The sequence below is a fragment of the Ictalurus punctatus genome, chromosome 3 (assembly GCF_001660625.3).
Source record: "Ictalurus punctatus breed USDA103 chromosome 3, Coco_2.0, whole genome shotgun sequence".
NCBI lineage: Eukaryota > Metazoa > Chordata > Actinopteri > Siluriformes > Ictaluridae > Ictalurus > Ictalurus punctatus.
Window position 1 is genome coordinate 9,938,655 of NC_030418.2, and position 18,747 is coordinate 9,957,401.

The following is an 18,747-nucleotide window of genomic DNA, read 5'->3' on the forward strand; positions in this document are numbered from 1 at the left end:
AAACTACAGAAATATATTTTTGTGTGTAATTATTACCATAAGAAATATTTTATGCAAAAGAAAACAACGCTTTTCATCATAGATGTAAAGAATTATGTTTTAGTGCCAGATGTATGAGCGGGCTTGACTGATCAAAGAGGCCATGATGTAGCTACAGTGAGGGGAAAAAAGTATTTGATCCCCTGCTGATTTTGTACGTTTGCCCACGGACAAAGAAATGATCAGTCTATAATTTTAATGGTAGTTGTATTTGAACAGTGAGAGACAGAATAACAACAAAAAAATCCAGAAAAACGCATGTCAAAAATGTTATAAATTAATTTGCATTTTAATGAGGGAAAAAAGTATTTGACCCCCTCTCAATCAGAAAGATTTCTGGCTCCCAGGTGTCTTTTATACAGGTAACGAGCTGAGATTAGGAGCACACTCTTAAAGGGAGTGCTCCTAATATCAGTTTGTTACCTGTATAAAAGACACCTGTCCACAGACGCAATCAATCAATCAGATTCCAAACTCTCCACCATGGCCAAGACCAAAGAGCTCTCCAAGGATGTCCGGGACAAGACTGTAGACCTACACAAGTCTGGAATGGGCTACAAGACCATTGCCAAGCAGCTTGGTGAGAAGGGGACAACAGTTGGTGCGATTATTCGCAAATGGAAGAAGCACAAAAGAACTGTCAATCTCCCTCGGCCTGGGGCTCCATGCAAGATCTCACCTCGTGGAGTTGCATTGATCATGAGAACAGTGAGGAATCAGCCCAGAACTACACGGGAGGATCTTGTGAATGATCTCAAGGCAGCTGGGACCATAGTCACCAAGAAAACAATTGGTAACACACTACGCCGTGAAGGACTGAAATCCTGCAGCGCGCGCAAGGTCCGCTGCTCAAGAAAGCACATATACATGCCCGTCTGAAGTTTGCCAATGAACATCTGAATGATTCAGAGGACAACTGGGTGAAAGTGTTGAGGTCAGATGAGACCAAAATGGAGCTCTTTGGCATCAACTCAACTCGCCGTGTTTGGAGGAGGAGGAATGCTGCCTATGACCCCTGGAACACCATCCCCACCGTCAAACATGGAGGTGGAAACATTATGCTTTGGGGGGTTTTTTCTGCTAAGGGGACAGGACAACTTCACCGCATCAAAGGGACGATGGACGGGGTTATGTACCGTCAAATCTTGGGTGAAAACCTCCTTCCCTCAGACAGGGCATTGAAAATGGGTCGTGGATGGATATTCCAGCATGACAATGACCCAAAACACACGGCCAAGGCAACAAAGGAGTGGCTCAAGAAGAAGCACATTAAGGTCCTGGAGTGACCTAGGCAGTCTCCAGACCTAAATCCCATAGAAAATCTGTGGAGAGAGCTGAAGGTTCGAGTTGCCAAACGTCAGCCTCGAAACCTTAATGATTTGGAGAAGATCTGCAAAGAGGAGTGGGACAAAATCCCTCCTGAGATGTGTGCAAACCTGGTGGCCAACTACAAGAAACGTCTGACCTCTGTGATTGCCAACAAGGGTTTTTAAACCAAGTACTAAGTTATGTTTTGCAGAGGGGTCAAATACTTATTTCCCTCACTAAAATGCAAATCAATTTATAACATTTTTGACGTGCGTTTTTCTGGAGTTTTTTGTTGTTATTCTGTCTCTCACTGTTCAAATAAATCTACCATTAAAATTATAGACTGATCATTTCTTTGTCAGTGGGCAAACGTACAAAATCAGCAGGGGATCAAATACTTTTTTCCCCCACTGTACATACTTCCCTATTAGATATTGTTTGCTGGGTCACATTCTTACCTCTCATGATTGATAGTGATATAGTAAATATGATCTCTATGACTCTTAAGATGCAGTTTTCTGCCCCCCCCCCCCCTTCATTTCCTCATTTCCATTATTTAATTCTCCTTAACCAGACGTACATTTAAAGAGCTAAAAAAAAATCTAAATATTATTCAAAATAATCTGAAGTAAATATATATTTTTTAGTTACCTTTCTAGCATATGGGTGCAAGCTGGAATCATACAGGCCCACCATGATATCTTTTACATAAAATTTTTAATATACTAGTGTTGCAGCATGAATTAAGGCTATCATGGGAGAATAAACATTGCTGATAGAGCAAAACTCTCCCAATATATTTCTTTTGCTCCCAATTAGTCTTCTAGAGGATCAAGACCATCTGATATCTTTTCTCCAATTTTCTGGCGACAACCTTCAGAATCTTCCTCCTCCTCTCTGATATCCCCATGCGCTGCATTCATTTTACTTCCAAATTGGAAATAATATGCATTGTTTTCTGAAAATGAATTAATAAATAAAATTATATATGCGAACTATGCTTGAGCATTCATCATTATACCTGGCCTTCCCAACCAAGTATACCCTATGTTTGAGAAACAATGCATTAACACATGCTTTTAAGATTTCTCACTTGGACACCCTCTAAGTATAAGTGGTTGGTGCATAAAACAGAAATCACCAACCAATACTTGTATAACTCATGCTAATCCAATTGCAAAGACTACCAAAGATAGAGCCAGTTTTGGAGTGGCTAATGGTAAGCAGGTTCAATACAAGTAGTGAAAATGAAATATTTTTTTTTATAATACAGGCATGAAACCCTTCTTATTCATGCAGTAATATGTTAGTTGTTTTCTGCTCTCAGATTACTGTGGAAAACTTTGGTGAAACTGAGGTATTGGAGCTGGTGCCTAATGGAATGAACATCACTGTAAACAATCACAACAGGTATTTGTTTCATATTTGTATCAGAGTTTCATATTTGACCTCTATTATTTTATAATATGCATACTTTAATTATTAGAGAACATCCACTCAAATGGTGATTCACTCTGTAGAACTGATTTGCATTCACCCCTGATAAAATGGCAAGTTTTTGTGATGAAAATATTAAACCAAGATAAATCATGTCAGAACATTTCCCACCCTCAATGTGAAATTACAACCTATACAAATTAAGGGGAAAAACAATCAAACATTTAAGGGAAAAATAGGAAATATAAATAAGTTACAATAACCTTGTTGCATAAGTGTGCACACACCCTTTTATAATTGGGGATGTACTAATGTTCAGAACGAACATTTTTTTTTAAATTATAAAATGGATCAAATAACTGAATACATTAATAATAATAAAAATAGCAGTGACAGATTTAACGTTATTTTCAAAGCAAGTTAGTATAATATACTTGAACCGTTTTCACTTGTACTCTGTTACTTCCCCACCATGCTTGTTATTTAAAAGGTTAATTTCACTTATTCATTTAAATTTTTTTCCTTATGTCTTTCAAAATGTAGCACGTTAGTTCAAGCCAAAGAACACAAAACGTGCATAGCAAACTGTTACGAGGAGGGCTCGGTACAATCTGGGCGCACTATCCAAATGGATAATAGATGGAAAATAAAAGAGTCAAAATGCGGGTCGGGAGAGATTTGGATAAGAGATCATTTAGAAGATAACAATTTGGAGACCGCATTTTTATGTTTCACAGCTGCTGGATTAGTGGCTTTGTGAATCAATTACAACCAATTCACTCCTCCCCCTACCTCAAATCTGTCTGACATAACACCCTAGCTGCTCCGTCAGGGGGAAAAAAAAACAGCTCCTGAGTTCCAGTACCTGTCATGGGCTGTTTGGATTTCAAGTGAGCAGTTCATCTTTGGAGTGAGTCAAATTGGTGCATGAAAAATGTTTGGATAATTGTTTTTTTTTCTACTATAATAATAATAATAAGAAGAAGAAGAAGAATGAAAATGGTAAGTGAATGTAAATAGAATAATTCTGGTATCCATAGAAATGCGCGAGAATCCTCGTACCCCCCAAACGACGAGCACCTCCTCTTACTTCCCACATAAGCTGACCCCTCCCTCTCCAGTTCCATTAACAGCTTTGTTTTGCAAATGTGTCTCAATCACTCGGTCGAAGTCATCTCCCACGCAGAAATTACATCTTCAACTCTGCATTGAAGAGTTTATGTAACGGTGTGTTCCAAAGAATTATATAATGCACCCATTGATGTATCGTAATTTGAAATACATACATTTGATGTGTTCTTAGTCAACAACTATGTGTAAATATATGATGAAAATATGATGACATAGGTATTGTAGACTATGCTAAAACAGAAAATATTTATATATAATAACGAAATATTGTTGAGGTGTAGAATGTGTCCTGAATATCAGATGTTAACTACCCAACGTTATAGAATGTGTACAGTACACCTATTGAAATGCAAAGTTTCTAATTATTAAATGTACATTTCAAACATTTATATTTGTTACAAATATTAAATAATGTGCTTAATCACAACATTTGGCATAAAGCCTACTAGACTGTTGAATTTACTTAATTCAAATGCATACAGCATTTTCACATGGTTCAATTGTTAGATTACCAATTTGTTTTCGTACATCCAACGTGATTTGATCATGTATTTTCAATGGCCTGAATAAAGAACGCCACAGTCACCTGAGCTAAGGATCTAACCCGGATTGCTGACATTCTGCAACTGCGACATTGCATTGCACTATTATACTATGCACATTTTGTAAGTTTAGCATAAGCAATGAAATCACATTTTGATGAGAAACATAATATTTTTATGTAAGCCATACGTAATATTTTTTTCTTAAGTCTAACCGACCACACATTCCATTTATAGCCCAGTAAGGCTTCCACTCTTAATGCTCTCATGGAGAGTAATCCACCTTTTCTGTCCTTTTTATTTTACTGCAAGGACAAAATAATATGATATAAATAATAATGCACATCTTTCTAAAGTTGAAAAGATAAAATAAAATATGGGGTAGTAGTACATGTAAAAGTAAACATAGAACACAGTTTTGACATTTACTATTCACCTTGAATTCATTCTAAACAGCAAATGCTTACATGGGCTTTTGAGTACTATATTTGGTTCTGTTAAGATGATTAGTTTTTAAATTACAGATAATGTTTTTCTTGTATTCTCCACTGACTGCAACCATCACATATTAGCCTATTGGCAAGGTGCAGTTGACTGTTACTTGCGAAAATGAGTTGTTGTGAAAAGCTGTGTTCATAGCGCCACTTGACGATCAAGGGCAGCAAATGTGTGTTGAGGCAGCAAAATGCTTATTCTGGTTGAGTACCATCTGTATAAAAATTCTATAATTCCAAAAGAACACCATACCCACAGTGCAGCATGGTAGTGTCAACATCTTGTCTTCAGCCAGAACTGGGGCTTTTGTGAAGGTGGCGGGAATCATGAATATCTACAAATACCAGTTGATTTTGGTGCAAAACCTTCAGCTGTCTGCTAGTAAGCTGAAAATGAAAAGGAATTTCACCTTTCAGCACATAAATGACTCAAAGAATACATGCAAATCAACAAAGGAATGGCTTAACCAGTTAAATGTTTTTGAATGACCTAGCCAGATCCCAGACTTGAATCCAAACTAAAAAGACAATTCTGATCACATAGTAACTCTGGATGGTCTTTCCATTTCCAACTCAGGTCTCCTTTGAACAGTGAACAAACAGACTTCATATAAAACCATAATGAACTTTCCTTTACTTTCACAATATCCATTGTTACCCAGTTGAGGATGGGTTCCCTTCTCAGTCTGGTTCCTCTCAAGGTTTCTTCTGCTTAACATCTTGGGGAGTTTTTCTTTGCCACCGGCTTAAATTCACACTTTTAAAATCTGTATCCCTTCTTAATATGTTTCTGTAAAGCTGCTTTGAGACAAAGACCATTGTAAAAAGTGCTATACAAATAAATAAAATTGAATTGAAATTGAATATTTATTTTTACCCATCCTAGTTAAGTGGGAGCTTGCAAAGGGCCAAATGTGAAAGGTCTTTGGGGGTTGCCCAAGAAGTGGTTTGGGAAGCACCATTTTAGTGCTAATTTTGTAATTTAATTTTGTTAAATAAATGCTGAAAATATTATGTAGCATTGTGGCACATTGCAAAACTGTTGCCTATTACATACTGTTTGGTTATACATACTGTTTAAATCTGTCTCTTACAATTTTCTTTTACAGACAAGACTTTGTAAATGCCTACGTTGACTACATTTTCAACTCGTCCGTGGCTCCTCTTTTCAATGCTTTCTATGCTGGGTTCCACAAAGTATGTGGAGGGAAAGTTCTGGAGCTTTTTCAGCCAAATGAACTACAGGCCATGGTCATAGGGAACACTAATTATGACTGGAAAGAACTTGAGAAGGTATGGAAATTTATATTTAGGAATATTTTTTGCAAGAAGTCATGTAATCTGCTCAAATGGCATATTCTTTTGTTTTTGCTATTCACTTTTATCAAAAGATGAATGAGACAATAGATCAGAATTCCAGATTTAATTTCCTGATATGTCCATCTAGATGTGTTTAAACAACTTAGAATATGGCACCATTTGTTTGACCCCACCCATTTTTCCAGTGACCCGACATATTGGAACATATGACTGACAGGTGTTTCTTGTTGCCCAGGTGTGCCCTGGTCGATTTATTGTTTAAACAATTAATAGCTTTGAATGTCTAATCTTGGTTTGAGCACTGAATTTTGCCTTTGAAGACTGCATTTGTTGTTAAAATGAAGACAACTCCCTCCACCCTGAATGATTATAGACCAGTTGCCCTCACATCACATGTAATGAAGGTCCTGGGGAGACTGGTGCTGTTCCATCTAAAACCTCAAGTTTGCTTACCAGCCACAGGTAGGCGTGAATGATGCCGTCATATATCTACTTCAAAGGGCTCACTTCCATCTGGATTACAATGCCACCACAGTGAGAATCACCTTCTTTGATTTCTTGAGTGCATTCAATAACCACCAACCTCTTCTGCTAAGAAAGAAGATGAGAAGAATGCAGGTGGACATGTCCATAATCTCCTGGGTCACTGACTACCTATCAGACAGACCCCAGTTTTTGCGGTTGGGAACCTGCCTATCTGAGCGCCTGCTGAGCAGCACTGGAGCACCACAGGGAACTGTGCTCTCCCCCTTTCTTTTCACCTTGTACACCACAGACTTTAAGTGAAGGTCAGGTCTCTGCCATGTTCAGAAACTGAAGTGATGACTCGGTGGTGGTCGGGTGCATATGGGACAGACAGGAAGAGGAGCACAGGGACCTGTTCAACAACTTTGTTGAGTGGTGTGGGAAGAACTGTCTGCTCCTCAATGTGGCCAAGACCAAGGAGATGGTGATGGACTACAGGAAGAAGAGGACCACAGCCAGCCCCATTACCATCATGGGTCAGGACGTTGAGCTGGTTGACACCTACAGATACCTTGGTCTCAGGTATCTGTAGCCTCAGAGGTTGTGTACAAGAAAGGGATGCACAAACTGTACTTTCTGATGAAGTGCCGGTCCTTTAATGTTTGCAGCAAGATGTTGGACATTCTGCCACCTTCTACCAGCATTAGAGCATTAGATGGTGCCATGGCAAAGGTGCCATGATCTCAGTTGTTTAACTAGCTAGATATAAATATCAGGAAATTAAAGTTGAAATTCTGATCTGTTGTGTCATATTCATTTTTTGAGCTCAAACCCATTTGTTTTCAAATTCCCCTTTGAATGTACTGGAATGGTATTAATAGCTGTTAACGAACATAAACTTGATTTATAGAATATTTTAAAGTAATAATTAAAACTGATTAACATTTTATTTGCTTTTATTCAGCTTAGAGTTCCTTTTAAGAATTCCTTTTCAAGTACAACATACTGCCATGCATGGCCGGTGACTTGGGTTAAATGTGGGAGGAGACAAACAAATATACAAAAAAAAATTATAAATTATTAGAATTTATGCAATTTAAAAGTATATGTTATTATATAATTATACAGTAATTTTAATAAATTATAAAATAAAAACAAAACACTTTGTGTTTAGAGATCAGGAGCTGTTATCAAAGTGAGATGCAGTAGTATATTAGACTGCAGGAACATAAATGGCTTGTTGTATAAAAACAAGCCATTTAAAACACTTGGTTAAATACCACCATTGTTGATTCAAGATAATATGAATGATAATAACAATGCATTATATATTTGGAGGAGAGCAGATCTTAAATGAGGAAAATGGCTAAAGGCTGAGTTAGGGAATTTTACATTCAGTTGGATCACAGTCAATTTCTGAAAGGAAACACAGAAATGAATGCTTCGCATCTGATGCACACGGGCAATGTTTAGTGTAAAATTGGCTTTACACTAATAAAAATATTGCATGAAATGCAATTCGTGACCTTGGATAAACCAAAACAATTGAATAAACTCAACCATTTGATAGCACTTATTTATGAGACTCAGGGTTCAGTGCCCTCATGTGCATCAAATCAAAATTGCCGGTCTAGGTTGGCTGTAACAGCCAAGATGAGATTTCTGTCTCCTGACTTTGATAAGCAACAGTGTGACGCATAAGCCCAGTTATTTCATTAGACATGGTGAGTACAGAGTACATGCATTGTGGGCTCTTAAACACTTTGAATTATAAAAGCATCATTACATGTGTAAATATAAACCCTTACGGCTTTATATTTACAGTCACTGGCCAAAAAAGCCAGTTTTCCTGCCCTATGAAAGATACTGAATCAGTGAAAGATATTGTTTTGATTCATATGTTGGACTTTGTAACTTATAGCTTTTATAGTATCTGTTTTTGTTTAGTAGCATTGCTTTATTCATTTTCTTACCATGTGGATACTGTTAACAATTGCAAGCAAGATAACCTTGTGTAGTCATCTTGTCTCATTTCATGTTCTCGTCTTGGCCATGGCACAAGCATGGCAGAGCACTTATTAGTTAAATGCTGAGTTCAACCATTCTGACCATTCAGTCTCAATTTCTCTTTGAATCCAGGATTATTCTCATTTGACCCAATTTACACACAAACTATTTTTTAGATTTAATTTGTAGGATTTGTATTTAGCGTTCTGAATTTTTTATATATATATATATATATATATATATATATATATATATATATATATATATATATATATATATATATATATATATATATATATATATATATATAAAATGACTTTTACCCATAGCAATTTCAAAATAATGGAAAAAACAGATACAAATGTACATTTATTAAATACACCACAGAAAAAGCAGTTATGACCTATACTATACATGTATTTAATTTAATGTGACAAAATATATAATTCATATTCAAATATTTTGTCAGCTTCCAAGGTCAATACACCTACTGGTATGAAGTGTGGAACAAGATATTTCCTAAAAAATAACAGACTGGGATTGAAGTTTTTTCTACTACTCCTTTGTTTTCTCTGCCAAAAGCATTTCTATCTCTTGGCAATTTTTCAGTTTTCCACATCTCTTCCTCTCCACAGACTACTGGGTCTGGGACTATATTCCATTAGGCTGATCATAGTTATGATCATAGTTCAGCCATTGATAGCTGAATTGCTAATTAACTCTTTCAAAGTGCATTATATTTGTTGTCGCATCTTGCCATTTTAATTGCAGCGTTCAACTCTTTACTTGCTCACATGCATTGCTGGCAGGCTCCAGACAATCTTGGCTAGCCACCATTAAAAATGTCACAGCCCATATTGGACCAGAGGCTGGAGTGTTACTCATAGCATCAAATGCCATCCAGTGCATGCCTGTCATTGACAATAGTGGTTTCACTATGTTCAGATTTATGATCCCAAAGCACAGAATGCAAACGCAGAGTTAAGATTCTCGTAAGGTTTTACGACATTGCCTTATGCACGGTGTGCACACTAGCAATTTTGATATTTGCATGTGAGCAGTTACTCCAATGTTATGATGTCAGTGAGTGGGAAGGCTTCTGTGGCATTGTCTGAGTACTCCTTGATCACGGTTTTGGCACCACTATAAAACCCAGTGTGTAGGGTGCAGAGAAAGACTAGGGAGGCGGTGGAATTTTAGCAAAGTTCCAGGCTTGCGTATATGTGCACCGTGCTTTTTCAGTGCACTTTCATAAACTCATAAAAGGATAAACCAACAGAAATAGGGCAATCATTAGCTTGTGGTTTTCACCCTATTGAAGTTCATGCTCTGCATTGTGTGTGTGTCTGTTGTATGCTCCGCCGTTTAGATCTTTCTTTCTCTTTCTCTCTGGTTATGGCAGTTCTTGGAAGTAGAAAGAATCATACATGGGTAGACTGTTGGTAATAAGTCAGGTGTCGGTCATTATGCGTTACCTGCTGGTTCAAACCGCATCCTCTCCATCTGCAGCTGACACTCAACCCCGCCTTTGCTACCACAAAGAGCTATTACCAAAAGGCTTGACTAAACAAATAGGTTTTCAGCCTAGATTTAAAAACTGAGACTATGTTTGTGTCATGAACAGTATTTTGAAGGGTGTTCCATAACTGGGGTGGTTTGGATATGTATGTATGTATGTATGTATGTATGTATGTATGTACGTACAGTGACGTGAAAAAGTATTTGCTGATTTCTTCTGTTTTTGTGTACATCTCATACTAAATGGTTTCATAATATAATACAAAATCTAAGATAAAACAAAGGCAACCTGAGTAAACACAGTACAGATTTTAAATGATAATTTGGTAAATAAATTTGTAAAAAAAAAAAAAAAAAAAGTTATCCAATACCAACTTGGCCTGTGTGAAAATGTATTTGCCCCTGTAGTTACTAATTCCCCAAATCTATGAAATTGCATTCATAATGGGGTTCAGGTGGATTAGACGCAACCCAGCCTGATTACTGCAAACCCTGTCAAATCAACACTTAAATAGAATTTTTTAAACAGCATGAAGTTGGTTAAAAGGTCTTGCACAGTAACACACTATGCCAGAATTTAAAGAAATTCCAGAAGGGATGAAGATGGTGATTGAAATACATCAGTCTGGGAAGGGTTACAAAGCCCATTTCAAAGGCTCTGGGACTCCAAAGAACCACACTGAGAGCCATTATCTCTAAATGGAACCTTCCCAGAAGTGGCTGACCTCCAATTCATCCAAGATCATAGCAAATCCTCATCCAGGAAGTCATAAAAGAGCCAAGGACAACATCAAAGGACCTACAGGCCTCTCTTGCATCAATAAAGGTCATTGTTCATGACTCCACTATCACTATCACTACTGGGCAAAAATGACATCCATGGAGGAGTGGCGAGGTGAAAACCACTGCTAACCCAGACGAACATTAAGGCTCATTTAAATTTTCAAAACACACCTTGATGATTCTCAAACCTTTTGGAAGAATGTTCTGTGGACTGATGAGTCAATAGTGGAACTGTTTGGAAGCTAGGTGTCCTGTTACATCTGGCATAAACCAAACACAGAATTCCACAAAAAGAACATCATACTTACTGTCAAGCATGGCAGAGGCAGTGTGGTGGTGTGGGGATCCTTTTGCCGCTTCAGGGCCTGGGCAACTTAGAATAATTGAGAGAAACATGAATTCTGTTCTCTACCAGAAAATCCTAAAGGAGACTGTCCTCTCAAGTTGTGCTTGAGTTAAAACTCAAGCACAACTGGATTAATCAGGTTGCCTTTGTTTTATGTTGTATTTTGTTTGAAGATATAAAACTATTTAGTATGAAATATACACAAAAACATGAGAAATCAAATACTTTTTCACAGCAGTGTATGTATGTGGGTATTTATGAGTATATGTCGGTATATAAACAGTCTACTATATCCTTCAGTCTTCTGTTCAGAAGGTCAATCCCATGCAGAAATGCTCAACTGGGTTAAGATCTGATGATTGACTTGACCAGTCCAAAACCTTCCACTTTTTTCCCCAGCAAAGTCCTTCGTTGTGTTGGAAGTGTGTTTTGAGTTATTGTTTTGCTGCATGAAGAGCCTAACAATTAGATTGGATGATTTTTCTGTAAATCAGCAGACAGTGTTTCTGTAGAGTTCTGAATTCATTTTCCTAGTACCATCATAAGATGCATCAATACAGATTCGTGAGCCCATTCTGGAAGCAGCCATGCAATCCCAAGCCATGGCAATAACTCTACTTGCTTGACCAATGACCTTGTTTTGGATTATGAGCAGATCCATTCTTTCACCACACGTTGGCCTTACCATCACTTTGGTAGAGTTTAATCTGGGTTCCAGTACTTTTGTGGCCCATCTCTGTATTTCTTTGCGAATTCCAATTTGGCCTTCCAATCTTACTGGTGATGAGTGCTTTGCATCTTGTGGTATGGCCACTATAATTCTGCTCGCAATTTCTCTCAATTCAGTAACCACCTGTAGCAACATTAACTTGAAGTAAATGTCTGTAGGAGTTTATCAGTCTCTCACATCATTGTGAAGAAATTTTGGCCCTCTCTTCTTTACAACATTGCTTCAAGTCTTTGATGTTTGAAGGCATTTGTTTATGCACAGCTCTTTTAAGATCCTGCCACAGCATCTTAGTGGAGTTGAATTCTCGACTTTGACTTGGCCATTACAACAAAATAAACAAAAAACAAAAAAAATCCAGAAAAATGCATGTCAAAAATGTTATAAATTGATTTGCATTTTAATGAGGGAAATATGTATTTGACCCCTCTGCAAAACATGACTTAGTACTTGGTGGCAAAACCCTTGTTGGCCATCACAGAGGTCAGACGTTTCTTGTAGTTGGCCACCAGGTTTGCACACATCTCAGGAGGGATTTTGTCCCACTCCTCTTTGCAGATCTTCTCCAAGTCATTAAGGTTTCGAGGCTGACGTTTGGCAACTCGAACCTTCAGCTCCCTCCACAGATTTTCTATGGGATTAAAGTCTGGAGACTGGCTAGGCCACTCCAGGACCTTAATGTGCTTCTTCTTGAGCCACTCCTTTGTTGCCTTGTCCATGTGTTTTGGGTCATTGTCATGCTGGAATACCCATCCACGACCCATTTTCAATGCCCTGGCTGAGGGAAGGAGGTTCTCTCCCAAGATTTGATGGTACGTGGCCCCGTCCATTGTCCCTTTGATGCGGTGAAGTTGTCCTGTCTCCTTAGCAGAAAAACACCCCCAAAGCATAATGTTTCCACCTCCATGTTTGACAGTGGGGATGGTGTTCTTGGAGTCATAGGCAGCATTCCTCCTCCTCCAAACACGGCGAGTTGAGTTGATGCCAAAGAGCTCCATTTTGGTCTCATCTGACCCCTACACTTTCACCCAGTTGTCCTCTGAATCATTCAGATGTAAATTAGCAAACTTCAGACGGGCATGTATATGTGCTTTCTTGAGCAGAGGGACCTTGCGGGCGCTGCAGGATTTCAGTCCTGCACGGCGTAGTGTGTTACCAATTGTTTTCTTGGTGACTATGGTCCCAGCTGCAACTCATTGCAACTCCACGAGGTGAGATCTTGCATGGAGCCCCAGGCCGAGGGAGATTGACAGTTCTTTTGTGTTTCTTCCATTTGTGAATAATCGCACCAACTGTTGTCACCTTCTCACCAAGCTGCTTGGCAATGGTCTTGTAGCCCATTCCAGACTTGTGTAGGTCTACAATCTTGTCCTTGACATCCTTGTAGAGCTCTTTGGTCTTGGCCATGGTGGAGAGTTTGGAATCTGATTGATTGATTTGCTTCTGTGGACAGGTGTCTTTTATACAGGTAACAAGCTGAGATTAGGAGCACTCCCTTTAAGAGTGTGCTCCTAATCTCAGCTCGTTACCTGTATAAAAGACACCTGGGAGCCAGAAATCTTTCTGATTGAGAGGGGGTCAAATTCTGCTTTCTCTCATTAAAATGCAAATCAATTTATAACATTTTTGACATGCGTTTTTCTGGATTTTCTTGTTGTTATTCTGTGTCTCACTGTTCAAATAAATCTACCATTAAAATTATAGACTGATCATTTCTTTGTCAGTGGGCAAACGTACAAAATCAGCAGGGGATCAGCAGGGGACTTTTTTCCCCTCACTGTATTGTTGCAGAACTTTTTTGGTTTGTTCTGATGTACTTTTGCTAACTTCAGTGTTGCTGCCATATTTTTTTTTTGGAGAGTTGGGGTTTTCCCCAGCCACTCTTCCATGAAAGCCATACTTGTTCAGTCTTTTTCTGATTGCGCGGTCATGAACATGAACATTTAATCTACGTATTAAGGCCCGTAGGTCACATGATGTAGCTCTTGGGGTTTCTTTACATCTCTGAGCATTAAGCAGTCTGACCTTGGTCTGACCTAGCTGGGACACCCACTCCTGGGAAGATTGACAACTGTCTTGAAAGCTGTCTCTTTATAACCAGTCCTTCTCACTTTATAATTGTGAATTTCAAATTGTCTGATGATGGGCTTATAACCCTTCCCAGATTGATGAGCAGAAACAGTTGCTTCTCTGAGGTCATGGCTGATGCTCTTTTGTCTTGTCATGATGTAGACAAACACCAGAGTGCTCCAGCATACCAAACTGCTAAAAGTTATGCTTCTATAGAGATAGTCACTCTTTTTCATGATGAACTTATCGTGTGCATTTCATTAGTAACACTTGGCTAATTGTGGAAGTAGGGAGGATGTACGTATTTTTTTTCCTTCCTAGTTTTAAAATGTTGGTTTATTTTTTTGGGGAAAAAATTATTACATATTGAAATCTTTTGTGTTTTTGTTGTTGTTGTTTTTTTGTCACCTGAGGTTATTTGTTTATAGAATTTGGTGAGGACCACATAATTGTTATTTAGGCCCTTATAAATAAAAACATAGAATGGAAGGAGAGTGTACATTTTTTTCCCCATGACTATGACTACGTTTACATGGATAGCAGTAATCTAATTATTGACCTTACTCTGATTAAGGTGTTTACATGAGTCGCTTTTGGAATACTGTCATGTTCCCGTTTTACATGTTGTAGAACATAATTAGATAAACAGCCCGCATCATTACGTCATCGCGCCACGCCGTCCTACATCCCTCCAGAATTTCATGTATCAACATACAGTTCATCTTTGTTATGGTACCGTATACAGTTTTGGGTGTTTTTATTACATTTACGAATGCTTTAAGTGCAGTTAATTATTTGTAATGCTATACGTGCTAATAGACGACTGCTTGAAGCCGTGGGCTGGCTGCGTCTCCAACTGCGTACATAACGTCTATATAGTAGCCGAGATACATGTATTTTTCCCCCACTACAGGCCTGTAGTAGGCAAGTAGCGGTTTGGGACGCAGCCAAACTCTCTTGTTCGCCGTAAAACTGCCGTGTGTGATCGTGTCCTGTCGCAAAATGCGGTGAAAACTCTCACACGATGTTCATAATGTGATTAAGGTGTTTACATGTCTGTAATACTCGTCCATAATGTGACTAAAACAGGAGTACTCCACCTGTCTTAATTCGATTAGAGCTTAATTCGAGTATGACCTTAATTAGATTAAGGTAAGTAAAAATTGCTGTTTACATGGTAGTTTCTTAATCTAAGTATGGTCTTAATCGGGTTAAGAGTGGATTATTGTTGTCCATGTAAACGCAGCTACTATGTGCTGGTAGTGGGCAGCCAAATTGCAGGAGCACTAAAGTAGCTTGTGCAGGTAGTGAGGGTCCAGTTAGTGGGAGTTCAGAATCCTAATGGCCTGTGGATAAAGGCTCCTCCTGAGCCTTTCATTGTAGGCCTTCTTGCTGCAGTGGCATTTACCCAACCTTAACAGTCTGAATAGTATGTGCATGGGGCTTGAAGTTGATGTCCTGCAGGAAGGGAAGTGGTGTTCTAGTAATGCATTCTGTTGAATGTACCACTCTCTGCAGAACATTGGGTCTTGTATGGAGTAGTTGCAATACCAGGTAGTGATGTCAGAATGCTCTCAACAGCACATGTATAGAATGACTTTGGATGTTCATGGTCTGTGCTCACACTCTAGAGTTGTCTGTGTTGGTAAAGTTGTCATCTTGCTTTCTTTTTTGTGTTGTATATGTGGAGTGGCCAGGAGAGGTCTTCCCCTTGTCCAGATGTAGTCCTTCACTAGCCTATTGAATCACTTCTTCACCACAGTGACTTCATCATGCTTGTGACCGGATGGACTCTGTATAACCTTGTCGCTGAATCCAGGATTCCTGCCTAAGGATATGTCCAGTTTGTGAACCAGGCAGTTGACCCCACAAAATTTTTTGACGGTCAATCTTTATAACATTCCCTTCTGTATCCATTATGCACTTTATGGTACTATTTGAACTGCACAGTACCAAAACACACACGCGTGTTAAGCACCACCCCTGAAAGTTGGTGGGGTGAATTGGAGCTCTATTTATGTGTGTAACTGTGAACACTGGAAAAACACCTAACCCTGCATTCCAAAATTGCTTTGTGTCTGTGCAAATACTTTGTCTCATGGTCACTGTGACTTTGCAGTAGTCGTCGTCTGCTGTTCATAGAGCAGTTACAGTGGATATAAAAAGTCTACACTATGTCTTAACTATGTTTAACCAAGTCAGAAAATATGGCATAACAGTAACATTACTAACATTAAAGGAATTGTAGCAATTTCTGGCAAGTACTGGTCGCTCCCTACATGTGGCAACAATCTCCTGAATTCCTCATATTGACGGAAAAATAACAAATAAAAATCCATCCAAGCCCGGTTAAAGTTTGCAAAAAAAAAAACAAAACACATCCAATCTCCCAAAACCATGTGGAATAATGTGTTATGAATAATTACCCTTATTTCTTAATAAAGGTAGAGAACGTTCTGACATGTGCATGGATCCTTAAAAAGTCTTAAAATGTCTTAAATTCTTTAATGTAAAAGTAAGGCCTAAAGTAGTTTTAAAATGTCTTAAATCCACCTTTCACCGGTCTTAAAAATGCAACTGAACCGACACCATTAAGAAGATTTAGATTTTATTTTCACTCGTTGCTTTTTGAAATAGTAAACCCGTGTGACTGTGTTGCACTCAGACTGTGTGCAGCTCATCAGTGTTTTGGAGCGGCTCCGTTCACAGTAAATGCTGCTCCACACCAACTTCTATATCCCTGCTGTGAGTTTGAGTCACTTATAACGTGCATTTAAACACAACACATGCCAAATTCACTTTGGCTTTACGTTAGAGTAATCTCAAACATTTTTGTGGGCAGATGTTTACAGCATATCACCTGATAAGTGAATTTAAAAACTAAACTGAGGTCTTCCTGCGGTTTTCCGCGAAAATAAAAGCCACAATGTCTAACGCCTAAAAGTGAATTAAGTCAGAAATATATTACTATTGGTATTGCTATTTATACCCCCAAATAAAAAAAAATATATTATTGTTAAGTATTATTCAATGCAAAAGTAATGTTACAAAATAGCAAAGGGTTTTTTTTGGTTTAGTTTTTTTGTTGTAGTTGTTTTCTTTACAAAAATGTATGTACATTTATAACAGTACTTGTCACATTACCCTGACATTAAATTACAAAAAAAAAACTAGTAAACACTACTGTGAGGGGGTTTCTAATACAGCTGCTGCTAATGGTAAATTTGACAGTTTTTTTTTTTTTTTGTTTTTTGTTTTTTCCTCCTCTTCTGACTGACTGAAAAGAAATATTGGAATTTTTTTTTTCTTTCACTGTTGGAGCAAATGGTAATGCAAAAATGATAAACAACAAATTTCCCTGTGCAAACATTGTTTTTATCTCTCACAGAACACAAAGTACAAGGGAGAATACTGGCCTGAACACCCCACTATCAAATTCTTCTGGGACGTTTTCCATGAGTTACCTCTGGAAAAGAAGAAGCAGTTCCTGTGTAAGTAAGAACAATCTTTCTTACATGTTCCTTGAGGGAAATATTTATTCATTCATTCATTCATTCATCTTCAGTCACCACTATATCCTGGTCGGGGTAGGAGTGCATCTTGAACACTGGGCATGGGGCAGGAATATATTGTTTATAACTGCACTGTGCATTTAGAATTTATTGTTATTGTATTTACTCTTTATTTTCCCTTTTGGTTGAATTTGCAGTGTTTCTCACAGGTAGTGATCGAATCCCCATCCTGGGCATGAAGAGTCTTGTCTTGGTCATTCAGCCAACGGGAGGTGGAGAGAACTATCTTCCTGTTGCCCACACTTGCTTCAATCTTTTAGATTTGCCTAAGTACACAAGCCAAGAAAACCTCAAAGAAAAGCTTCTACAAGCCATTGAACACAATCAAGGCTTCAATCTGGCATGAAAGTTTTCAGGGACACAGAATTTGTTTCTAGACGATAGATTTGAGACTACCAATTAAAAATGAAAATGAGAGTTAAATACTCAAGGGAGTTTAATATAATACTATAATCTCATTAGTTTGCACTATTGACAGACAGGCATCAATGTTTTATTATACTTACCAATTAAAGTTTTGATGACACCTTGTACACATTTGATTCTTGTCCTGTTCATTGGAAACACCTGCCAAATATGTGTTTTGGTTTATTTTTTTGTTTTGGGGGGTTTTAATAGTGCTGCTGTATTTTGTTGGCCTCTAAATATCTTCCCTGCCTTTTCAGTGTACAATATTGGTTTCTTTTAACACAATAAAATAGATTAGTGATTTCATGGATGTATAACACTTAGGTGACAGCCTTTTCAATCTATAGGGATTGAAAGGCTCTTTGATTCTTGGTGAAGTGCCATAACAAATACAAAAGCTCATGCTTCTGAGTTTATTTTATAATAATTTTAATTGAAGTGATGTACATGACATTCAGCCTTTATAAGACAGAGTTTTTAAATGTGTCTTAAAGGAGAATAATGATTATGATTAATTGATGAACAACTTAATATACTGTAGATGCTGATGTTTGTTTTGGGCATCTTATGGGACGTTTTG

The 18,747-nt window shown here is 38.0% G+C and overlaps 1 protein-coding gene across 4 annotated transcripts in view; it reads left to right on the forward strand.

Annotated features, from left to right (window-relative positions):
- herc4 (HECT and RLD domain containing E3 ubiquitin protein ligase 4) overlaps nucleotides 1-18,292 on the forward strand; it is an 81,299-nt gene extending 63,007 nt beyond the window's left edge. For 3 of the 4 annotated variants that reach the window (XM_053679564.1, XM_053679566.1, XM_017463660.3), the window contains 4 exons: nucleotides 2,675-2,757; nucleotides 6,061-6,244; nucleotides 17,576-17,678; nucleotides 17,897-18,292. In XM_053679564.1, coding sequence (XP_053535539.1) covers nucleotides 2,675-2,757; nucleotides 6,061-6,244; nucleotides 17,576-17,678; nucleotides 17,897-18,105 — 579 coding nt within the window. In that variant the 3' untranslated portion in view covers nucleotides 18,106-18,292. The remainder of the gene's footprint in view (nucleotides 1-2,674; nucleotides 2,758-6,060; nucleotides 6,245-17,575; nucleotides 17,679-17,896) is intronic. The other variant, XM_053679565.1, reaches the window with a different exon arrangement.
- The last annotated feature ends 455 nt before the right edge of the window (nucleotides 18,293-18,747 follow it).